Consider the following 22,612-nt stretch of genomic DNA (forward strand, 5'->3'; position numbering starts at 1 on the left):
TGTGCGGTTGGTGTTTTGACTATTATGTGACTTGGGGAGCTTTTTTTTTGTTGGTCCAATCTATTTGGGGTTCTGTAAGCTTCTTGTATGTTTATGGGTATCTCTTTCTTTAGGTTAGGGAGGTTTTCTTCTATGATTTTGTTGAAGATATTTATTGGTCCTTTGGGCTGGGAGTCTTCACTCTCTTCTATACCTATTATCCCTAGGTTTGATCTTCTCATTGAGTCGTGGATTTCTTGTATGTTTTGAGCCAGTAACTTTTTGCGTTTTACATTATGTTTGACAGTATTCTCGATGATTTCTATGGAATCTTCTGCTCCTGAGATTCTCTCTTCTATCTCTTGTATTCTGTTGGTGATTTTGTATCTGTCTCTTGTCTTTTCCTTTGGTTTTTTCTATGTCCATGGTTGTTTCCTTTGTGCTTTCTTTTATTATTCTATTTCCATTTCTTAATTCCCTCACCTGTTTGATTGTGTTTCCTGGAATTCTTTCAGGGATTTTGTGTTTACTTTCCTCCCTAAAGGCTTCTAGCATTTGTGTTTCCTGCCTTTCTCTAAAGAAATTCTTTATGTCTTTCTTCATGTCCTCCATCATCATGATCGTGTGATTTTTAAATTTAGATCTTGCTTTTCTGGTGTTTGCTTTGGTGGGAGAATTGGGCTCCGATGATGCCATGTAGCATTGGTTTCTGTTGCTTGGGTTCCTATGCTTGCCTCTGGTGTTACCTTGTTCTGCTATTTCTGACAGTGGCTAGACCTTCCTGTAGGCCTGTGTTTCAGGAGTGCTGTAGACCTGTTTTCCTGTTTCCTTTCAGCCAGTTATGGGATAAGAGTGTTCTGCTTTCGGTCGTGTAGTCTTTCCTCTCTACTGGTCTTCAGCTGTTTCTGTGGGCCTGTGTCCTGAGTCCACCAGGCAGGTCGCTTGGAGCAGAAAATTTGGTCTTCCCTGTGTTCCTGCAGCTCAAGTTGCTCGTTGGGGCTGCTTTTGAGCTCTTAGTGAGGGCAGCAACCAGGAGGGCCTGTGCTGCCTTTTCCCGATGCCACCATGTGCCAGGGTCCCAGATGGCGTTAGGTGTTTTCCTCTGGAATCAGAAATATGGGCAGAGTGTAGTCTTTTCTGGCTTCCCAAGCGGGTCTTCCCCTCTGACGGTTTAGCTCTCCCTCCCATGGGATTTGGGTGCAGGGCTTTTGATCAGGTCCCTTCAGATCAGGGCAGTGTTTGGACACTTGGGGATGCCTTCCATTACCCCTGTCTTCTGGTTCCCCAGAGGCCCTATAGGTCCCTCTTGGCCCAGGCATGCGGGCAGTGGTGGGCATTGTTGGTGGTCTCTCCTGCTCTGAAGTCTCAGGAGTGCCCACCTCTCCGGGTGGTGAGCTCTCTCTCCCAAGGGGTTTGGGAACTGGGCCTTCATTTTTGAGCCCTGACTTTTAAGTGAGAAAGGACATTAAAAGGTTTTTAAAAAATAATTTATAACATTTTCATTTTATAGGCTTAACATTGTAGTTGCCTTTGCCATGGATTTTATGTCTTCTTGTGATTCATTTTTTCCTGTCTGCTTTTTGTTTGGGACTGGGTCTTGCTATGTAGAACCTGACAGCCTTGAACTTAAGAGTCCACCAATTCATTGTTCTTACTGCTAGGGACTAGAGTTTTATAGATATATTTCTCCTTCCAGTAGTTTCTATTTAGCTTCTGGTTTTTCTTTCAGTGAAAAAAGTATTTTTTCCACACATGCTTATTTTTATTATGTTGCATTGATTCCGTGTTACACTTTAAGCTTGCTCAAATTAATTGTATGTCTACTCTTCCAATCCTAAGCATATTACTAGTACAAATGTTGTTATGAAAATTTCTTCTAATACTCCTTTTTTCTTTTGGAGTTCTGACAGGAAATACAGATAGCAATGATAGTCAAAGGAAATAGAATATTGAAATAAGTACTTACTAACTTGAAGTCTCTGTCATAGTCCAAGGGAATGAACTCAATTTAAACTAATAAGACAAAGGGAAGTTGTCAAAACAGCAACAATAAAGAACAAAACAAAAATAATAAGAAAAAAGCAGCTTTAAACTTTATGCTACCTATAATTTAATTTACTATACTTTCATGGATATTGATGGAAAACACAAGTCCCAAAGGATTATATCTCTGTCTGACCAAGATCATAGTCTAAATGCCTGGTCCACCCATTCCTCATTGCCTCAAGTCCTATGTGGTCACACAAAGCTACTTTATAGAGCCTGTTTAATCAGTAACAGCATCATACCTAAGGAGACCCAGGCTTCAGAACTTGCCAGATTTTACAATGGCTGTTAGCTACCCACATCTCATATCAACTCATCAGAGATAGATTTCTCTTCACTTCAGATAATGTGTATAGCACTTGCTGTACATTAATTCTATTGTGTGATTTCCCTTCTATTCTAGAATATAATGAATTCATTTATATTTTCATGTGTTTTACTATGAAACTTCTGTATCCGGTATTGTTAATCATAATGATTACTATTTTTTACTTTTCTGTATTAAAATACCTGAAGAACTCTGAAGATTCTTTATGCTGTAGTTTCACAGTTCATGTAGTTCAGGAGTTATAACCTGCTTGGTTTTGGTCTCCAATGGTGAGGTTTTATGGTAAAAAATAAAAGCTCTTTAAAGGATGTCCCAAAAAGCAGAGAGAGAGGAACATTTGACTGGGATATAACATTCTAAAGCTTGTCTCTAGTAGTCTACTTCTTCTTTCTAGGCAGTTCCTTCTAAACATTCAGTAGTCTGTCAAAATAGCACCATCAACTGGTTAATAAAATTTCAAAAGCATAACATTGAACAGAGACATTTGAGATTCAACGTGCAATGCCATGTGGGCGTGTGTGCGTGTGTGTGTGTGTGTGTGTGTGTGTGTGTGTGTGTGTATGTATGTGTATGTATGTATGTGTGTGTGTGGTATGTGTGTTTGTGTGTTTTGTGTGTATGTTTCTTTGTGTCTCTGTGTGTGTGACTTTCATTTCTATGTACTTCACATATTTCTATTTCCTTTTCTCTAATATGTCCTTTCAGTTGCACAATAAGTAAATATTTACAGTCTGCATATAGGTTATTGATAAGAAAAATGAGAAGGATGAATGTTTTGTTAATATCTGAATTTTGTTAGTTACAATCAGAAATAACTCTTTTTGTATTTATTTCAGTGTCATTCTTGTGGAATCCACAACACTTATGTATTTGCCAGCACAAGTAACTAGACCTTCAAAGGCCTCTGGGATGCCTGAGTAAGTAGTTTTGATTTTATACTCATACATAGAGAAGGGAAAGTTATAAGAAATTAGTATCCATGGAAACTTGGTACAGAGAGACCTGGACAATAGCTTTTATTTATAAAGTATGTGTCATTTACATTATATGTATTCTTTTTCAATTTTATTTTCAGTATTTCTATGTTCATGTCTAAGAAATTTTCACTTGATTTACTAAAGTGAGTATTTATTGTTCATCATGACTTTGTTCTACCAAAAAAGCTACAGATGATTTTGGCTGTGGGCTTGCTGAAAATTGCCTTTATAATGGTTAGGTATGTTGTTATTTAATCCCTAATCTTTTCAAGACTATTTTCATAAGTGGTTGTTAGATTTTGTCAAATGCCTTTTCTGCGTTTATGGGAGGACCATCTGTTTTACTTTTTCTTTCATTTTTTTATATAGTCAACTACATTGATTGATTTTCTTATCTCTAACCATCCTTGCAACTCTGATATGTAACTATTAGTCATTGCGGATAATCTTTTTGATGTGCTTTTAGATTCTGTTTGAAAGTATTTCATTGAATATTTTTATATTATGTTCATTCTTTATATTACATTATATATATATATATATATATTCTTTACATTTAAATTATGTTTATTCTTTATTGAATCTTTTTGTAACTTGAATATCAGGGTGAATGTGGCTTCATAAACTGAATTTGTCAGTGTTCCTTCTGTTGTATTTTTGAAATAATTTAAGGAGTGTTCACATTAGCTGTTCTTTGACAGTTTGGTAGAATTCTGGCCCTGAGCTAGTTAGCTAGCTAGCTACCTTGCTTGCTTGCTTGATTGATTGAGTGATTGATTAGTTGATTGATTGATTGATTGATTGATTGATTTCACAGGGTGGGGGCGCAGAGGCATTTATTTTATTAACTAAATTGTTTAGTTTAAATACTGATCTCAGCTTCCCTTTCCTCCTCTCCTCCCAGTCCCTCTATCTCACCCCCACCCTCCTAAATCCGTGCTTCCTCCTTTTCTCATCAGAAAAGTTTAGGCCTTCCCATGTATATCAGCCACCATTGGCATATCAAGTTGCAGTAATGCTAGGCACATCTTCATCTACTGAGTGAGACTAGACTAGGCAGCGCAATTAGGAGAAAGTGGTCCAAAGGCAGACAACATACTCTGAGACAGCCCCTGTTCCCACTCTAGAAGTCTCACATGAAGATCTAGGTACACAAGAGTTATATATGTATAGAGTGCCTTGGTCCTTTCCATGCATGTTTGCTGGTTAGTAATTCAGTCTGTATGAGCCACTATATGCCCAGCTTAGTTGACTATAGTTTTCTTGTGCTGGCCTTGACCTCTCTGGCTCTTTTAATCTTTTGTCCCACTCTTCTACAAGATACCCCAAGTTCTGCTTAGAATTTGGCTGTAGGTCTCTATCTGTTTCATCAGTTGTTGAGTGAAGCCTCTCTGATTACAGTTATCCTAGGCGCCTATCTGCACATATAGGAGAGCCTCATTAACAATGTCAAGGGTGGGCTCTCTTTTATGGCATGGGTCTGAAGCTGTGTCAGTCACTCATTGACCCTTGCTTCAAATTCTGCTCCATCTTTTACCCCTGCATACCTTATAGATAGGACAAATTGTAGGTATAAGTTTTGGTGACTGGGTTAGTGTCCCAATGCTTCCACTGGAAGTCTTAATCTGGTTTTAAAAAAAGGCCAATTCGGGTTCCATATTCCCCCATTGCTAGGAATATTAGGTATATTCACTCTCATAGACTCCCGAGAGCTTCCACTGTCATAGGTTTCTTCCTCATCTTAGTGTTACCCACCTCCTGTCCAGTTGTCCCTCCTAGTAATCTCTCCCTCTGTCTGTGCCCAAACTCATTTCTCCTATTTTCATCCCCATCCCTTCCCCATTAAGCCCTCCTCATACAGTCTCCTCTTCCATCCATCTCCAATGTCTAATCTATTCCTTTTTCTCAGTGTGTTCAAGCTTTCCCTGAATGGGCCCTCCTTCTTATTTAGCTCCTTTGGGACTGGGGATTGTAACATCATAATCCTGTACTTTATGACTAATAGCCACTTGTAAGTGAGTACATACCTAGCTTGTTTTTCTGGGTCTAGGTTAGCTCACTCAGGATTATCTTTCTTAGTTCTGTCCATTTGCCTGCAAATTTTATGATGTCATTTTTTAATGACTAACACTCCATTGTGTAGATGTTGAATATTTTGTTGATCCATTCTTGACTTGAGGGACATCTAGGTTGTTTCCAGTTTCTGGCTATTATGAATAAAGCAGCTATTAACATAATTGAACAAGTATACTTGTGATATGGTGGAACTTCGTTTGTATTTATGCCCAGGGGAGAATGTAGCTGGGTTTTGGGGTAGATCTATTCCAAATTTTCTGCATTCTGGAGTTGTACAAGTTTGCATTCCCACCAGCAATGGAGGCATGTTACCATTGTTTCACATCTTTGCCAGCATGATCTATTCCTTGAGTGTTTGATCTTAGCCATTCTGATAGGTATAAGATGGAATCACAGAAATGTTTTGATTTGTATTTCCTTGGTTACTATGGATATTGAATATTTCTGTAAGTGTTTCTTGCACATTTGAGGTATTTTTATGAAATATTCTCTTAAGATCTATATGCCATTTTTAAATTGGGTTGTTTTGTCAGTGTCTAGTTTCTTAAGTTCTTTATGTATTTTGGATATTAGCTCTCTGTCAGATGTGGAGTTAGTGAAAGTCTGCTCCCATTTTGTAGGCTGCCATTTTTTCCTACTGTCAGTGTCCTTTGTCTAACACAACCTATTTAGTTTCATGAGATTACATTTATTAACTCTTAATTTGGGTGCCTGAGCTGTTGATGTTCTGTTAAGGAAGTAGTCTACTGTACCAGTATGTTCAAGGCTATTCACTTTTTTCTCATATCAGATTTAGTCTATACTGTTTTATATTGATGTCTTTGATCCTGTGGACTTGAGTTTGTGCAGGGTGATAAATATGGACCTATTTGCATTCTTCTACATTCAGACATCCAGTTAGATCAACACTATTTTTTCAAGGTGGTTCCCTTTACCCATTGTATGGTTTTGGCTTCTTTGTCAAAAACCAAATGTTCATAGGTAGGTGGATTTACTTCTGGGTGTTTGATTTGATTCCATTCATCAACCTGTTTGTTTTAGTGCTGGTACAATAAGGCTTTTATTACTATTCCTCTGTGGTACACGTTGAAGTCAGGGATGATGATAACCTCTAGAATTTCTTTTATTTTATAAGAATGTTTTAGCAATCTTGGATGTTTTATATTTCCATATGAGGTGGAGAATTACTCTTTTTTAAGACCTATGTAAAATTGTGTTGAAATTTTGATGGGAATTGCATCGAATCTGTAGGTTGGTTTTGGTAATATGACCATTTTTACTGTTAATTCTATTTATCCATGAGCATGAATAATCTTTCCACAGTCTGATATCATCTTCAATTTCTTTCATTAAAGATTTGAAGTTCTTATCATGCAGATCTTTTTATTGCTTGGTGAGAGTTACACCAAGATATTTTATATTATTTGTGCCTATTGTGAAGGGTATTTTTTTAAATTTCTTTTTCAGCTTACTTATCATTTGTATATAGAAGGGCATTTTTTTAGTTAAATTTGTATCTAGAAACTTTGCTGGTGTTTATCAGCTTTAGGAGTTCTCTGGTGGAGTTTTTGGGATCACTTATGTACACCATAATATCTGCCAACAGTGACATTTTCACTTCTTCCTTTCCAAATTTATTCCTTTGATTTCCTTTAGTTGTTTTATTGCTCTAGCTAAAGATCCAAGTCCTTATTAAAGTGATATGGAAAGACTGGATGCCTTGTCTTATCCTTGATTTTAGTGGAATTGCTTTAGGTTTCTCTCCATTTAGTTTGATATTGGCTATAAGTTTGCTATATGTTGTCTTTATTGTGTTGAAGTATGTGCATTGTATCTATGATCTCTCCAACACTTTGTTATGAAAGGGTATTGAACTTTGTCAAAGTCCTTTTCATTTAATTTGTTTATGTTGACTGATTTTACTATATTGAACAATCCCTACACCACTGTGTTAAAGCATACTTGATCATGGTAGATGATATTTTTGTGTCTTCTGAGATTATGTTTGAGAGTACTTTGGTGAATATTTTTGCATCTGTGTTTATAAAAGAAATTGTTCTGTAAGTTCTTTCTTTATTGAATCTTCCTGTGGTTTGGATATGGCATCATATGACTATGGCCAAAAACTTTAATTTAGTTATGTTCCTTCTGTTTCATTTTGAGGAATAATTTGGGGAATATTGGTATTAACTCTTCTTTGAACTTCTGGAGTATAAGGTGGTCTACCTTTTCTTCTGGTTAATGTGGTCTACCTTTTCTTCTGGAGCAGGGCATCTTACATATATTTTAAAGGTGACATAAAAGTATTCTTTAAAACATTCAAGCAAATAACTTGAAATTTTTATCTTTTTAAGTTTCTTGCTTAAATAAGAGATTCTTTGGTCACCATGAATTTTGCTTAAATGACTATAAACATTTTCACATTTCAAGTGACATTATATGCTGTGACATTTTAAATTCTGATTTCTATTTAAAGTAGAAGTATCTGAGCAGAAACATCTGCAAATCACAAAAAAGATTAAGAAATGAGGAAATTATGTTTACTTAAATGATTTGAAATACAATCTAGGACTTTCTATCACAAATGAAGCATGTTTTGTTTTACATTGCTCTCTTTTTCTTTAGTTAAGCCCTCTTTTATCTTTTTTCATTGCCTAATTTGATGAAAAATTGTGATTTCTTACAGCCATTGACGATAAAGCCATTGACAATCTTTTCTGACATATGCTTCCCAAATTAAAAAAAAATGAAATGAGCAATGTACAATAATTTATAAATATATTTTTTCTCAAGGGAATATTTGACTACAAAGTCATTGACAATATTTTAATGTATCTTTCCAAAATTACAACAATATGAAATAAGCAATGGTATGATAATTTTTAAACCCAAATTTTTCCAGAAAGAATATTTTGAAAATAAACAGACCCCAAAAGTAATGACCAAGAATCATAGCCAAAAGAAATGTATCTAGAATATCCCTAAATGTCATTTATTACTAGGTTTCACAAATTTCTTTGCACTGTATTTAATAGTTCTTATATGTTTTTCTAAGCCTTTTCTTATTAAAAAATTATTTTTTCTAAACAATTTATAGATGCAAATATTTAAAAAAAAAGTCTACCAATAAGTATGTTATCTCCTTAATATCAGAGCCTAGAGGAAAAATTCCTCCTTTTTTAGTCAGATTATAGTATTGCACTCCAACAATATGAAAGCAATGTGATAATATGAAGCTTCTTTAGTTGATGTTTTGCTTGCAAAAATGTGTTATTTTAAGTGATGTCTTTATGAACAAGTGGGACAACATTTTTTTTGAGATTTTATGTTTAACCATATGAAACGTAAAACTAAACCACCCATGCAGCAAAGTCATTGTTTATTATATACTCTGGTGTTGAATGTATATAAGGAAAACGCACCTACACAAACTGAAAAAGAAACTCTTTTGCAATTTGAACATAGGTCTATATTTTTGTTTCTTAAAAATAGATCTAGCCTAGTGATTAAAAGCATTGACTGGTCTAAGAGAAGTCCTGAGTTCAATTTCCAGCATCTACATGGTGTCTCACAACCACCATGGGATCAGATGCCATCTTCTGGTGTGTCTGAGGAGAGCAACATTTACTCACATACATGAAGTACATCTTTAAAAAATCAACCCAGAAAACGTTTTGAAAATATAAGCCTTTGTTCAGCTTTGGCTGGCCTGGTACTACCTAAGTATTCTAATGATGCCTCAAATGTACAATCCCTTCCAATGTTGATTTTTGAAATTGAAATTTTGTTATTCATGTTTTTTCAAACAAAATTTTTTAAAAATAATTTTGCAAATACATAGATCATAAAACTGTATTACTCATAAGTATTTGATCCACAAAAGCTATTAAGATGTTCCTTTAAATCTCCCATGCTCATGGATTGGCAGGAATAATATAGTAAAAATGGCCATTTTACTAAAAGCGATCTACAGATTCAATGCAATCCCCATCAAAATACCAATCCAATTCTTCAGAGAGTTAGACAGAACAATTTGCAAATTCATCTGGAATAACAAAAAAAACCCAGGATAGCTAAAACTATCTTCAACAATAAAAGGACTTCTGGGGGAATCACTATCCCTGAACTCAAGCAGTATTACAGAGCAATAGTGATAAAAACTGCATGGTATTGTTACAGAGACAGACAGATATAGTCTAGTGGAATAGAATTGAAGACCCAGAAATGAACCAACACACCTGTGGTCACTTGATTTTTGACAAAGGAGCCAAAACCATCCAATGGAAAAAGATAGCATTTTCAACACATGGTGCTGGATCAACTGAAGTTCAACATGTTGAAGAATGCAGATCGATCCATGCTTATCACCCTGTACAAATCTTAAGTCCAAGTGGATCAAGGACCTCCACATCAAACCAGATACACTCAAACTAATAGAAGAAAAACTAGGGCAGCATCTCGAACACATGGGCACTGGAGAAAATTTCCTGAAAAAAACACCAATGGCTTATGCTCTAAGATCAAGAATCGACAAATGGGATCTCATAAAACTGCAAAGCTTCTGTATGGAAAAGGACACTGTTGTTAGGACAAAAGGGTAACTAACAGATTAGGAAAAGATCTTTACCAATCCTACATCTGATACAGGGCTTATTCTGGAGGTTCCTCAGAAAATTGGACATTGAACTACCTGCAGACCCAGCTATTGGACATATACCCAAAAGATGTCCCAACATATAACAAAGACACGTGCTCCACTATGTTCATAGCAGCCTTATTTATAATAGCCAGAAGGTGGAAAGAGCCCAGATGCCCTTCAACAGAGGAATGGATATAGAAAATGTGGTACATCTACACAATGGAATATTACTCAGCTATCAAAAACAATGACTTTATGAAATTCATAGGCAAATGAATGGAACTGGAAAGTATCATCCTGAATGAGGTAACCCAAACACAGAAAAACACACATGGTATGCACTCATTGATAAGTGGCTATTAGCACAAATGCTTGAATTACCCTAGATGCACAGAATACATGAAACTCAAGAAGGATGACCAAAATGCAAATGCTTCACTCCTTCTTTAAAAGGGGAACAAGAATACCCTTGGCAGGGAATAGGGAGGCAAAGTTTAGAACAGAAGCAGAAGAAACTCCCATTCAGAGCCTGCCCCACATGTGGGCCATACATATAAAGCCACCAAACTAGATAAGATGGATGAAACAAAAGTGGGATGACAGGAACGAGATGTAGATCTCCTGAGAGACACACCCAGAGTACAGCAAATACATAGGTGAATGCCAGCAGCAATCCACTGAACTGAGAACAGGATCCCCGTTGAAAGAATCAGAGACAGGACTGGAAGAGCTTGAAGGCGCTCGAGACCCCATATAACCAACAATGCCAATCAACCAGAGCTTCCCAGGGTCTAGCCACTACCAAAAGACTATACATGGACTGGACCCTGGCTCCAAACTCATAGGTAGCAATGAATATCCTAGTAAGAGCACCAGTGGAAGGGGAAGCCCTGGGTCCTGCTAAGACAGACACCCAGTGAACTAGATTGTTGGGGGAGGGCAAGGGGGAGGATGGAGGGTGCCACCTAGAAGGGAGGTGGAGGGGTTAGGGGAATGTTGGCCTGGATACTGGGAAAGGGAATAACAACCAAAATGTAAATAAGAAATACTCAAGTTAATAAAGATAAAAAATGATGTTCCTTTAATTTTTTAAAATAATTTTTAGTGTGTGTATTGCAATGATGTGTCTGAACATGTGTGTGTGTGTGTGTGTGTGTGTGTGTGTGTGTGTGTGTGTTTACATCTTTTCAGGTTCCCAGAGGGCAAAAGCAAGGCATTGATTAGCCTGGAGCCAAAAGTATAGCGACTGAATTGTTAAACTGAACTCTGTCTTCTTGAGTATCAACAATAAATCTGAGCCATCGAGGTTGGGATTTAAGTTCCAGTGGTAGAGCCGCTTGCCTACCAAGCCCAAAGCCCTGGGTTGGTCCCAGCTCCAAAAAAAGAAAAAAAAAAAAAATAAATCAGAGCCATCTCTCTAGCCCAAAAGTTCTGACATTAATTAAATCCAAAAGAATTCATCCAATAGGGATTAGTATAGAAATGTGACACTTTAGGTAAAATTTGAAATTTATTGATGTAATGGCTCTGCTCAGAAATGAGCACATTTTCAGATATTTCTTGAAGTGATATGATTTGCTATTTTCTTGAAGAGACACTGAGTTATTTACATGTTCAACAGATTTTTTTATACTGAAGTGGCACTTCAAGTGCTGTCAGCAATTAAGAAATTAATAAGTCGGTTAGATTTATGACTTTAAAGGAGACAACCATCGAGTAGAGAAGACCACAAAAAATCTGTATCAGTGAAACATTTTGACAGAATAAAATACACTCATTCTTGTATCTTATTTTAAAACATACCATGTGATCTGCTTGTTTATACAGAAATAGTTTATTGGAAAACTTCTGGCATACACTGGATGTTTTTCTTATTACATAGAAGTTGGTGTCTGAAATAAATAATAATTGAAATGATGGCAAATCTTTCTGGCCAGAGTAAAAACGAAGGGGAAATGTTTCCCATAAAGATTGCATAAAATTTAAAAGAAGAAGAAATTAGAGGAGTAATAGTTATATCTAGGAAAGGAATTTGTTTTACCCATGGACTGTATGAGCAGCAAACATACATATGTATTAAGGCTTAAAAGGATTCTAAGTGTTTAACATTCTGCTTTATAATTATTCCTCATAGAGTACATTCTATTGGAGACTGGAAGTTTCATTATAACCCTCATCAGCTATCACTATATCATAAAATAGTTGGGCTTAGAGTAGCCACATAAATGAAGACTTTGTTAGAAATATTTTTAGACCCTAATTATTGCTTTTATTTAAAAAAAAAGCTAAGTTCTAGGAAAACATGATTTAAAATATCCGTTACACTAAATATTTAGGAACATTTAGAGTTGGATGAATGTTTTAGTGCATTATGGTACTTATACCAAATATACCATAGATTGGGTGGATTATACAAATAACATTTTGTTTGTTGTTGTTCTTATGGGGTTTGAAAGCCCTTCAGCTCTTTTTTATCCTTTTCTTAATTTCCCTCCCAACAGGATCCCATTCTCCAGTTCAAAGGTTTGTTGCTACCATTTGGTCTGTATTTGACATGCTTTGGCTGTGCTTCTCAGGAGACAGCTATATCAATTAGGCTCCTGTCAGCATGCACTTCTTAGCTTCATCAACCTTTTGTAGTCTTTGGTGGCTGTATATAAATGGGCTGTGTACCTGTTGTGGGTTGCCCTGGAGTTATCTGTATTTTGATGCTAATTCCACTACCCCATGGACAGCTGCCTAGTCACATACTCAGGACTCAGGGGACTTTACCAGAACCTTCTCCCAATTTAAATTGTAAAATACAAGTAAGGGCAATAACAGGATAGAAGGAGGCCTGTCATTGGGTGAGAAGGAAGGATGAGCAGGGGAAGAGTTTGAAGGAAGAGGAGGAGCCTGAAAAGGAAAAAAAGGAGAAGAGACAGGAGAGGGCAAGAAGCCATGGCAGGTGACGTTAAGATTCTGCTCTGTGTATTTACAGGTTATTAATGTTGTTAAAGATGTATGTGTATTGGGCTTTGTATGTTTAGGGGGGAAATTATATCTTGCTAATTGGGTCAAAGATTATTGTGTTGTGTGTTCTTTTATGTGACAGTTTGAATATAGGAAAGTGTGCAGCGGCTGAGTCACTGGGCCGCTGAGTAATTGGGATGTGTTTCCACCAAGATATCTTGGGGCACTATAGTGCTGGACCTAGAAGGGTAAAAGACAACCATATTTTGTTAATTTATTATATTTTTACAACATGTATCCATGTAAGGCAGGCTCTGAATGGCTGTTCCTTTCGTCTCTGCTCTAAACTTTGCCTCCATAACCCCTCCTAAGAATATTTTTGTTCCCCCTTTTGAGAAGGAGTGAAGCATCTGTACTTTGGTCCTCCTTTTTCTTCAGTTTCATGTGGTCTGTGGATTGTATCTTGGGTAATTCGAGCTTTTGAGCTCATATCCACTTATCAGTGAGTGCATATCATGTGTATTTTTTGTGATTGTGTTACTTCATTCAGGATATTTTCTAGTTCCACCCATTTGCCTATGAATTTCATGTTTTTGATAGCTGAGTAGTACACCATTGTATATATGTATCAAATTTTTTGTATCCATTCCTCTGTTGAAGAGCATCTAGGTTCTTTCCAGTTTCTGGCTCTTATAAATAAGGCTGCTATGAACATAGTGGAGCATGTATTTTTGTTGTATGTTGGAGCATCTTTTGGGTATATGCCCAGGAGTGGTATAGTTGGGTCCTCAGGTAGTTCAATGTACAATTTTCTGAGGAAACTCCAGACTGATTTCTAGAGTGTTTGTACCAGTTTGCAATCCCGCCAACAATGGAGGAGAGTTCCTCTTTTTCACATCCTTGGGAGCACATGTTGTCACCTGAGATTTTATCTTAGTCATTCTGACTATGGTGAGGTGAAATCTCAGGGTTGTTTTGATTGCATTTTGCTGATGACTAAGGATGTTGAACATTCCATGAACATAGCCGTCAAAGATAATGTTAGATACAAAAAGCTCCTAATCCAAAACATCCAGGAAATCCAGGATGAGAAGATCTTCAATAAGAAGATGAAACCTAAGGATAGTAGGTGTAGAAGAAAGTAAAGACTCCCAATTTAAAGGGCCAGTAAATATCTTCAACAAAATCATACAAGAAATCTTCCCTAACCTAAAGAATGAGATGCCCATAAACATACAAGCTGCCTACAGAACTCCAAATAGATTAGACCAGAAAAAAAAAATTCCTCCCATTACATAATAGTCAAAACACCAAATGCACAAAACAAAGAGAGAGTATTAGAAGCAGTAAGAGATACAAGTCAAGTAACATATAAATGCAGACCTATCATAACTCCACCAGACTTCTCACCAGAGACTATGAAAGCCAGAAGATCCTGGGTAGATGTCATATGAACAACTAACATATATATCTTACTTTTCTGGGAACTGCAAAATCCATTATTAAGGCACTAGGAGTTTTGATATCTCGTAACCATTTACTTCAAGGTTTATAGATGATTGCCTGGCTGCTGTGTCCTCATTAAATTTTCATATGGCCATGGATACACACACACACACACACACACATACACACACACACACACACACGCACACGCACATGCACACGCATACGCACACACACACCTTTAAAAAAAAAAGAAGCAAAAATATATGGAGAATAAAATGTACCCAAAACCTGAGTCGCTCATGTACCATCTCATGATTCATTTGAAAACTACTTATGAACTACATTGTTGGCTGTTTGGCTTAAATAAAATCTTAAACATCTGCTTTAGGGAATATCTTAAAAACTGATTATGATCTTGGTAACCCTTGTTCCAAACACTCAAAATAGGGTATAAGATTTAAAGCTTCGTTTTCAAACTCGAAACATAACCGAGTAAATGACATTTTGATCATTCCAGATTGAGAAAAGGTCTATTCCAGTACCAAAAATTATAGGATGCCTTTCCTCTATATTTCAAAAATAATTTCCATTCCCTAAGTCATTCACTAATGAATTAGCATCAAATATTGTTTGATCTATAATTCATAAACACTTTATCGTCTTTTGATTCTATCTACCCTAAGACTAGAAAGGTTTCAACATGTCCTCATGAAACAGCTCTAGCATCTTTAAATCTCTACAAAAATTTAAACAGGATAGGGTGTCAGTAGTAACAAAAAGACAGGCAAGATAACATTTTTTGGCTCTGCACTATAAAAGAGTGGTATTTTTCACTGAATTTCTATTCTAAGTATAATAGAATCTTACTCCCTATACAATGTTAACTAAATAATTTCCAGATTTTAGTAATAATCAGGGTAATACTTTTTTTCATAAGAATGTGAGAGAGGTTCTAAAATTCACAACGTTTCCTGTCATTTTCATGAGCAATATACAGATCCTAATTTATCTAAATTTAAAAATAGCCCTTGGGAAAGAGACAACTTTCATGTTTCTCCATGGCCATTTTTATTATCTGCTTTTGATAGAATACCCGAACAAAAACGTATATAAATTTCAGATCTATATACACCATAAGAAGAACAAAAATATGAACCAACCAGACCCACCAGAACTCCCAGGGACAAAACCACTAATCAATGAGTATAATGGAGGGACCCACGACACTTGCCACATATGTAGCAGAGGTTGGCATTGTCTGTTTCTCACATCCTTTTTAACATCTATGTCACCTGAGTTTTGATCTTAACCTTTTGACTGGTATGAGGTGGTATATTAGGGTTGTTTCGATTTGCATTTTCCTGATGACTAAGGATGTTGAACATTTCTTTAGATGCTTCTCAGCCATTTGGTATTCCTCAATTGAGAGTTCTTTGTTTAGCTCTGTACCTCATTTTTATTAGGGTTATTTGAGTCTCTGGAGTCTAACTTCTTGAGTTCTTTGTATATATTAGATATTAGCCCTCTATCAGATGTAGGATTGGTAAAGACCTTTCCCAATCTGTTGGTTGCCGTTTTGTGCTATTGACAGTGTCCTTTGCCTTGCAGAATCTTTGCAGTTTTATGAAGTCCCATTTGTTGATTCTTGATCTTAGAGCATAAAACTTTGGTGCTTTGTTCAGGAAATTTTCCCCAATGCATTCTTCTGCATGCTGAGCTCCAGTATCACCAACACCATTTTATTGAAAATGCTGTACCTTTTCCACTGGATGGTTTTAGCTCCTTTGTCAAAGATCAAGTGACTATAGATGTGTGGGTTCATTTATGGGTCTTCCTTTCTATTCCATTGAAAGAACTTCTGCCTGTCTCTTTTCCAGTACCATACACTTTTTTATGAGGAGTGCTCTATGTAATACAGCTTGAGGTCAGAATGGTGATTCTCCCCAAAGTTCTTATTGTTGAGTTTTGCTGTCTAGGATTTTTTTGCTTTTCAAATAATTTGTAAATTTCTCTTTCTCCTATATGAAAAATTTAGTTGGACTTTTGATGAGATTTGCATTGAATCTATAGGAGATTTTTCAGCCAAGATATGCATTTTACTAATTAATCTGCCAAATCATGAGCATGGTGATCTTTCCATTTTCTGAGATCTTCTTCAATTGCTTTCTTCAGAGATTTGAAGTTCTTGTTATATAGATCTTTCACTTGCTTGGTTAGAGTCACACCAAGATACTTTATATTATTTGTGGCTACTGTGAAGGGTGTCGTTTCCCTAATTTCTTTTTCAGCCTGTCTTTCCTTTGAGTATAGGCAGGTTACTGATTTGTTTGAGTTAGTTTTATATCTAGCCACTTTGCTGAATTTGTTTATCAGCTGTAGGAATTCTCTGGTGGAATTTTGGGGGTCACATAAGTATACTATCATATCATCTACAAATAGTGATATTTTGACTTCTTCCTTTCTAATTTGTATATCTTTGCCAATTTTTTATTCCAGCGCTGAGGAGTCAGGTAGAGACAGATCTCTGTGAGTTCCAAGTAATCTTGATTCATATAGTGATCTCAGGCTAGCAATTGATATACAGCCATTTCAAAAAATAGTGGAAAAAATTCTAACTTGTGCTTTTCTCATTTTTGAGTTTGTTTAAATTGTAGATGGTGACAATTATTAAATAACTATAATCTTTTATAAAATAGATATTCTCTCCCTCTTCTGACAGTCGCATTAGGAGTAATGACTATGCTACTGATCGCAGTTCTTCCAATGTTGAAAATGGCTTAAGAACATGTGAGTACTTCATTGAAAAGCTTCGGGTTTTGTTTGTTTGTTTGTTTTTGTTTATTCTTGAGTCTGATGTTCATGTGACAAAAAGCTCAACTGAGATATTCATTTAGGGTGTTTATGATAATAGAATGGAGACTCCTAGAGATTTCTGGCCAGATGCAGAATGACCTGTATCTGCCTTTTTTTTTTTCTTTTTTTTTTTTTTTGTTATGTATATTTGGGCATTCTGCTGTGACCCCTTTTCTTTTATTTTCTTGGTCTGTTTCCATTAGCATATAGGGAACATGTTTAAATATATGTAGTCTTCATGTTGCTTTTTAGTTCATTGAACTCTTTAAACCTACTTAAATTCCAGGTCTTATTAATGTTAGAATTATAAAAATACATTTTTTTCACTTAGTATTATTTAGTTAATATAGGTCTCAAAAAATAGGCAAAGATATATAAAGGAGGCATCAAATAACTCCAATTTTTCTTTCAGAAGATGATTCTTATATATCTGAAAAGCTTAATGTTTGAAAATTTTATTTACCCATACTCTATTAAAATTTCAAATATGTTTCAAAAAAATATTGTAAAAGATGGGTAGAATGATCGGCAGGAAACCGAGTGTAGAAATGTTCTAGTTAACCATAGCTACAAAACTAAACGTTACAATCACAGAAATAATGAGATGTAACACTTACCTTCAAATAGAAGCTGAAACATAGAATGTTTCTAAGCGATTTTATTCATGTATCTTTTGTTTAATGCTACACTATCCATAGTATCTTCTATGGTGCTATTGCCTTATAATTTCATGAGTCAGATCTCTGATTATCTGATGCTTCTCAAAAATAATAACTGTGTTTTAAAAGATTGAAGAGAAAGGATTAAGCAGATATTAGATTACGTTGTATCAGAATCCATGGCACTTCAGTTCTGCTGAAGTCTATCACAGAGTACTAACGTTACTTCATCTAGCATATCACCGTATTCCAAAGAAATTTAAATCTGTCAACATGTTTTAAAACTACTGAAAAAAATCTGAATACATTTTTGTTGTTATAGTAGACATTTCCAACTCAAATTGTCCAATATGTTTTATTATGTGAATTCATTTATAAGGAATAATTAATAGATGAGTATAAGTATATATTTTGTTATGCCAAACATGAGATCAGATCACCAGTAGTTTCTTATTAAACCCTTTGCATTGTGTTTCAATGTTTTCAACATTTTATACATCGTAAAATGTTAATTATTTATGAAATAATAGTTTGAATAATTTATTAACTCTCTCTGTGTCACATTTTTATAGCCATTAAGTCTAACTTCATCAGAGAATTCTTCTGTTCAATACAAACACTTTCCCTGGGACCAAAAGCATCTTCAAGCCTGGAGGTTTACTATCTTCCCTTTGACATGCACATTCGCTATTGCGCCATCATCCTAAGCAACAAAGAGGTAATTACAGAATTGTACACCATGCTTCTTCCATATGGGTTGCTTCTTTTATGACGTAAACATTAAGGCAATATTGAAATAACTGGAACTCTGGAAATATTCATGTTCTAGTCCTCAAATCCCAAGGAAATAAGCTTTTTCTGAATAATAGTAAGAGTCCCACTACTTGTAAATAAATTTTATGGGGACTGCTTACGGAAGTTCCAAGGAAGTAGAACTACCACAACTGGCTTTGTCTCAGTTTCTGTCATATATCTGGCCTGTCATGCTAAATCCTATACTTATGGTCTATTAAATATTCACTGAAGGAACTGACACAGACTTGCATCTTTTCACAGATTTATCTGAGGAAGGATGTGCTTCCAACTTCACAAGTTGTTTATAGAACCTTAATTTCTTTTTACCTTTGGCATTCATGCAGCTTGTTTCTTAAAATCAACATGGAGAGAACAATTTGGGGAGGAAAGAAAAGAGGACAGGGAGGGTGAATTACTCAGAGAGAGAGACTGACTATAACATAATAATCTTGGAGGGGAGGGGATTGAGAATCCTCAGAATATGTAAGACACACATTAGTGTGTGTTTGTGTGTGTGTGTGTGTGTGTGTGTGTGTTAACTAAATTTAACTATTCAAATAAATTGGGAGAAAGAAAGAAATTGAAGAATATATCAGAAGAAGGAAAGACCTCATGTTCATGAATAGGTAGGATTAACATAGTGAAAATATACTTTAATTTTACATATAAAATTGCCACTGAGGAAAAAATGCTTTATGCCGATTATCTTGGCTTTATCTTATTCCATTCATAGAATTAAAGCTCAGTAATAGAGAGCTTACACAGCATGCATTAGGCCATGGACTTCATTCTTAGCACTGGAAAAAAAGCATTTTAGGATTCAACTACATCTCTTTTTATATAAAATATGTGAAAATAGCTATAGTTATTATTTTCTATTAATTGGACCAATGTTCAAAATATTTTTTAAAACTTTAAACTATAAACATAGAAAATTAGCTTTCAAGAGTATAATTTGAAATTTAATGTTCTTCTTTGAAGTAGAGTACAAGAGTATTTTCTATTATCTCATTAAATAGTTTGAATTTAAACTACTTAAAATATAGTCAAGCTTATTTTGTAATCTCTACTTATTACAACACACCTTCCATTATTTTTTCCTTGTCAGAGAAAATACAGTGATAAAACAATCTTAGTAATATATTGCTACCTATTAGAAACAATGCCACAATTTAAGGATTTGATTTAGTTATACTTTCTATGAATTTATTAATTCAAATATAATGTTAATTATATTGAAAAATATAACATATTCTTAGGTGGATATTACATGCAAGCAAGCACAAATAGTTTGCTACAGTTCCTGTTAAATATATGATAACCCCTTTCCTATTAACTCAAAACTGATAAATACTAAAGTAATTTATCATTTATTTGGATGTTTTGAACTTATAAAGACATTTCTACCAACAGTGTTTTCAGGAGTGCATATTCATTTCATTTTGTGTGTTTTAGTTAAAATTTTAAATAATAAGATTAGATTAAAATCCTCTTCTTCTGCTTCAGTTTCATTAGGATATGCATACTTTGTTATAGCACCATTCCTGGGCTCTTGTGGTATCACATTGCCCTGGGTTTTGTTGATTGTGTTTTTAAAGTGTCCTTTACGCATTTAATTTTCCCTGATGTTGACTTGATGATCTTGATGACAGGAGAACATGTCAGGAAGGTGGGCTGCACCCTGGAACATACAATTGAGGTCAGGGTACCCTGCTGTGCTCCTGTGCCTCAGTCAGACTCTACTCTGTAGGCTGTATCCCAGTTGGACTGCAGATCCAACTGGTATATGAATAGTGAAGCAGGGTTCCAGGCTGGTTAGTCTTGGGGCTCTTGAAGGTTTCTAGAAGGAGACAGGACAATCTTGGAGTCCTTCAAGTTTCCTCCAGACTGAGGAACTAGCCCAAAGCTAGACAGCGGGGCTCAGAACCCAGTGCAACTCACATCTGCAGACTGTCCCATGCAGAACAACTGGGAAGGCATGTGGATCCAACTTAGATCGAATTGGTCTGGCAGAGTTCCATGTTGGTTTGTTTTGGGGCCACTGAAGGCTTGCTTGTGGAAGGTGGCACTTTTATGGTCTAAAGAACCAGAAGAAATCTGACTCCCGAAAATTCTTTTTTGAATTGATCTAATACTATTTTCTCCACTGTATACATTTTCTGATATGTCATTAGAAGACACTTTTTTTTCTTCAACTAGTTTTATGTATGATGTTGGCTTCTAAAGACATCAGTTGTACAGAAAATGAAAAAGGAACACAGAGACCTGGTCTCTCTGAGGTTTAATAGCTGCTGAGCAAAAACAAATACAAGCATGCTCACCACTATTAATTTCTCAGTATATCATGTTGATGCTCTTACAAGTTTTTTACTTTTATTTTTGCTTTATCTATTTAGTAGTTTGTACTTCTTATCTAATAATGTGTCCCAAAATATTTTAGGTATTCATTTTTTAAAATTTACGTTAAAATAGACTCATAGATTCACATGCTCTTGAATAGTTATAGAATATTAATAAATAGTAACAATAATGATAAGATGAAGAAAATTAAGAGGAAGAAGTAGAAGAAATAAAGTAATTGTTGCTGTGTTGTTACAGATTCTTTCTTGTTAGCATGGTCATTGTAAGAACACCTCTTAAGAGTATTTTTAATGAATTTCTAGGATCCTCGTATTCAACCTTCATATCTTTACTACAGGCTAGTGTAAAGCTATATTTATGCTTAGTTTTGGATTTATGATTTGTACATTTTGCTCAGAAAGGTGTGCAAGAAAGTTCCTTAGAAACACTATAACATGAATATGGTTTATATTCTTATGAGTACTTAAAATTCAGTATTATTATGTGCTTATATTTTAGATCGGAGATTTGATATATATTATAGAAGGAAAAGGTTTGATACCCTTGCCTTCCAATTTCCTTCCAATGAAGCCTCCAAGTCCAATTGACTACAGCATTTCTCTAGAAGGTATATTATACATGTTTTGTTCCATTTGTTATATTGATGGATTGGATTATTACTTGTATGGTCATGCAGACATTCTTATACCACTTTTCTCCAATATGCAGTTGTATTTTAAGAAGCCTTCTTCCAACTTTATTATGTTTTTACCCATAAAACAGCACCATTTTGACAATTAAAAACATGATTATTGGCTTCTTTAAAAATCTGTTTTTAGAGGGGTTGGGGATTTAGCTCAGTGGTAGAGCGCTTGCCTAGCAAGCGCAAGGCCCTGGGTTCGGTTCCCAGCTCCGAAAAAAGAAAAAAAAATCTGTTTTTAGACTTCAGATAATATTGGAATTTACTATACCAAATATTATTCAGTAACCTATCCATTTCTGTTGGAAAATCACTACATATTTTAAACTTCGTTTATCTTTCATAATCTAGACTTATATCTTTATGTCAAATTGTTGATTTCTAGCATTAGCCTTGAAAGAGTTTGGTTGTTAATAAACCAAGTTTTCTTTTTGCCTAGCCTTTAAAAGCATCATTTTAATGTTTATTTCCATTTCCACTACCTTTATCCTAATGTATATGGTAAGTCATTTCAATAATTGTGGAAATAAAGCTGAAACTGAATAAACTTTTTTTTCTTTTTTTTTTTTTTTGTCATTTTTTTTTTTTTATTAACTTGAGTATTTCTTATATACATTTAGTGTTATTCCCTTTCGGTTTCGAACAACATCCCCTCATCCCCTTCATAGGTGTTCCCTCCACCCCTCCCCCATTGCAGCCCTCCCCCAAAAGTCCTAGTTCACTGAAGTTTCAGTGATACTTGGGACCCAGGGCTTCCCCTTCACTGAATTGCTCTTACTAGGCTATTCATAGCTACCTATGAGGTTGGAGCCCAGGTTC

The 22,612-nt window shown here is 35.4% G+C and overlaps 1 protein-coding gene across 1 annotated transcript in view; it reads left to right on the forward strand.

Annotated features, from left to right (window-relative positions):
• LOC116889050 (cilia- and flagella-associated protein 47-like) overlaps positions 1-22,612 on the forward strand; it is a 63,031-nt gene that overhangs the window by 8,261 nt on the left and 32,158 nt on the right. The window contains exons 2-5 of the mRNA XM_032890241.1: positions 3,190-3,270; positions 17,166-17,233; positions 18,531-18,676; positions 21,613-21,721. Coding sequence (XP_032746132.1) covers positions 3,218-3,270; positions 17,166-17,233; positions 18,531-18,676; positions 21,613-21,721 — 376 coding nt within the window. The 5' untranslated portion in view covers positions 3,190-3,217. The remainder of the gene's footprint in view (positions 1-3,189; positions 3,271-17,165; positions 17,234-18,530; positions 18,677-21,612; positions 21,722-22,612) is intronic.

The sequence above is a fragment of the Rattus rattus genome, chromosome X (genome assembly GCF_011064425.1).
Source record: "Rattus rattus isolate New Zealand chromosome X, Rrattus_CSIRO_v1, whole genome shotgun sequence".
Lineage (NCBI taxonomy): Eukaryota > Metazoa > Chordata > Mammalia > Rodentia > Muridae > Rattus > Rattus rattus.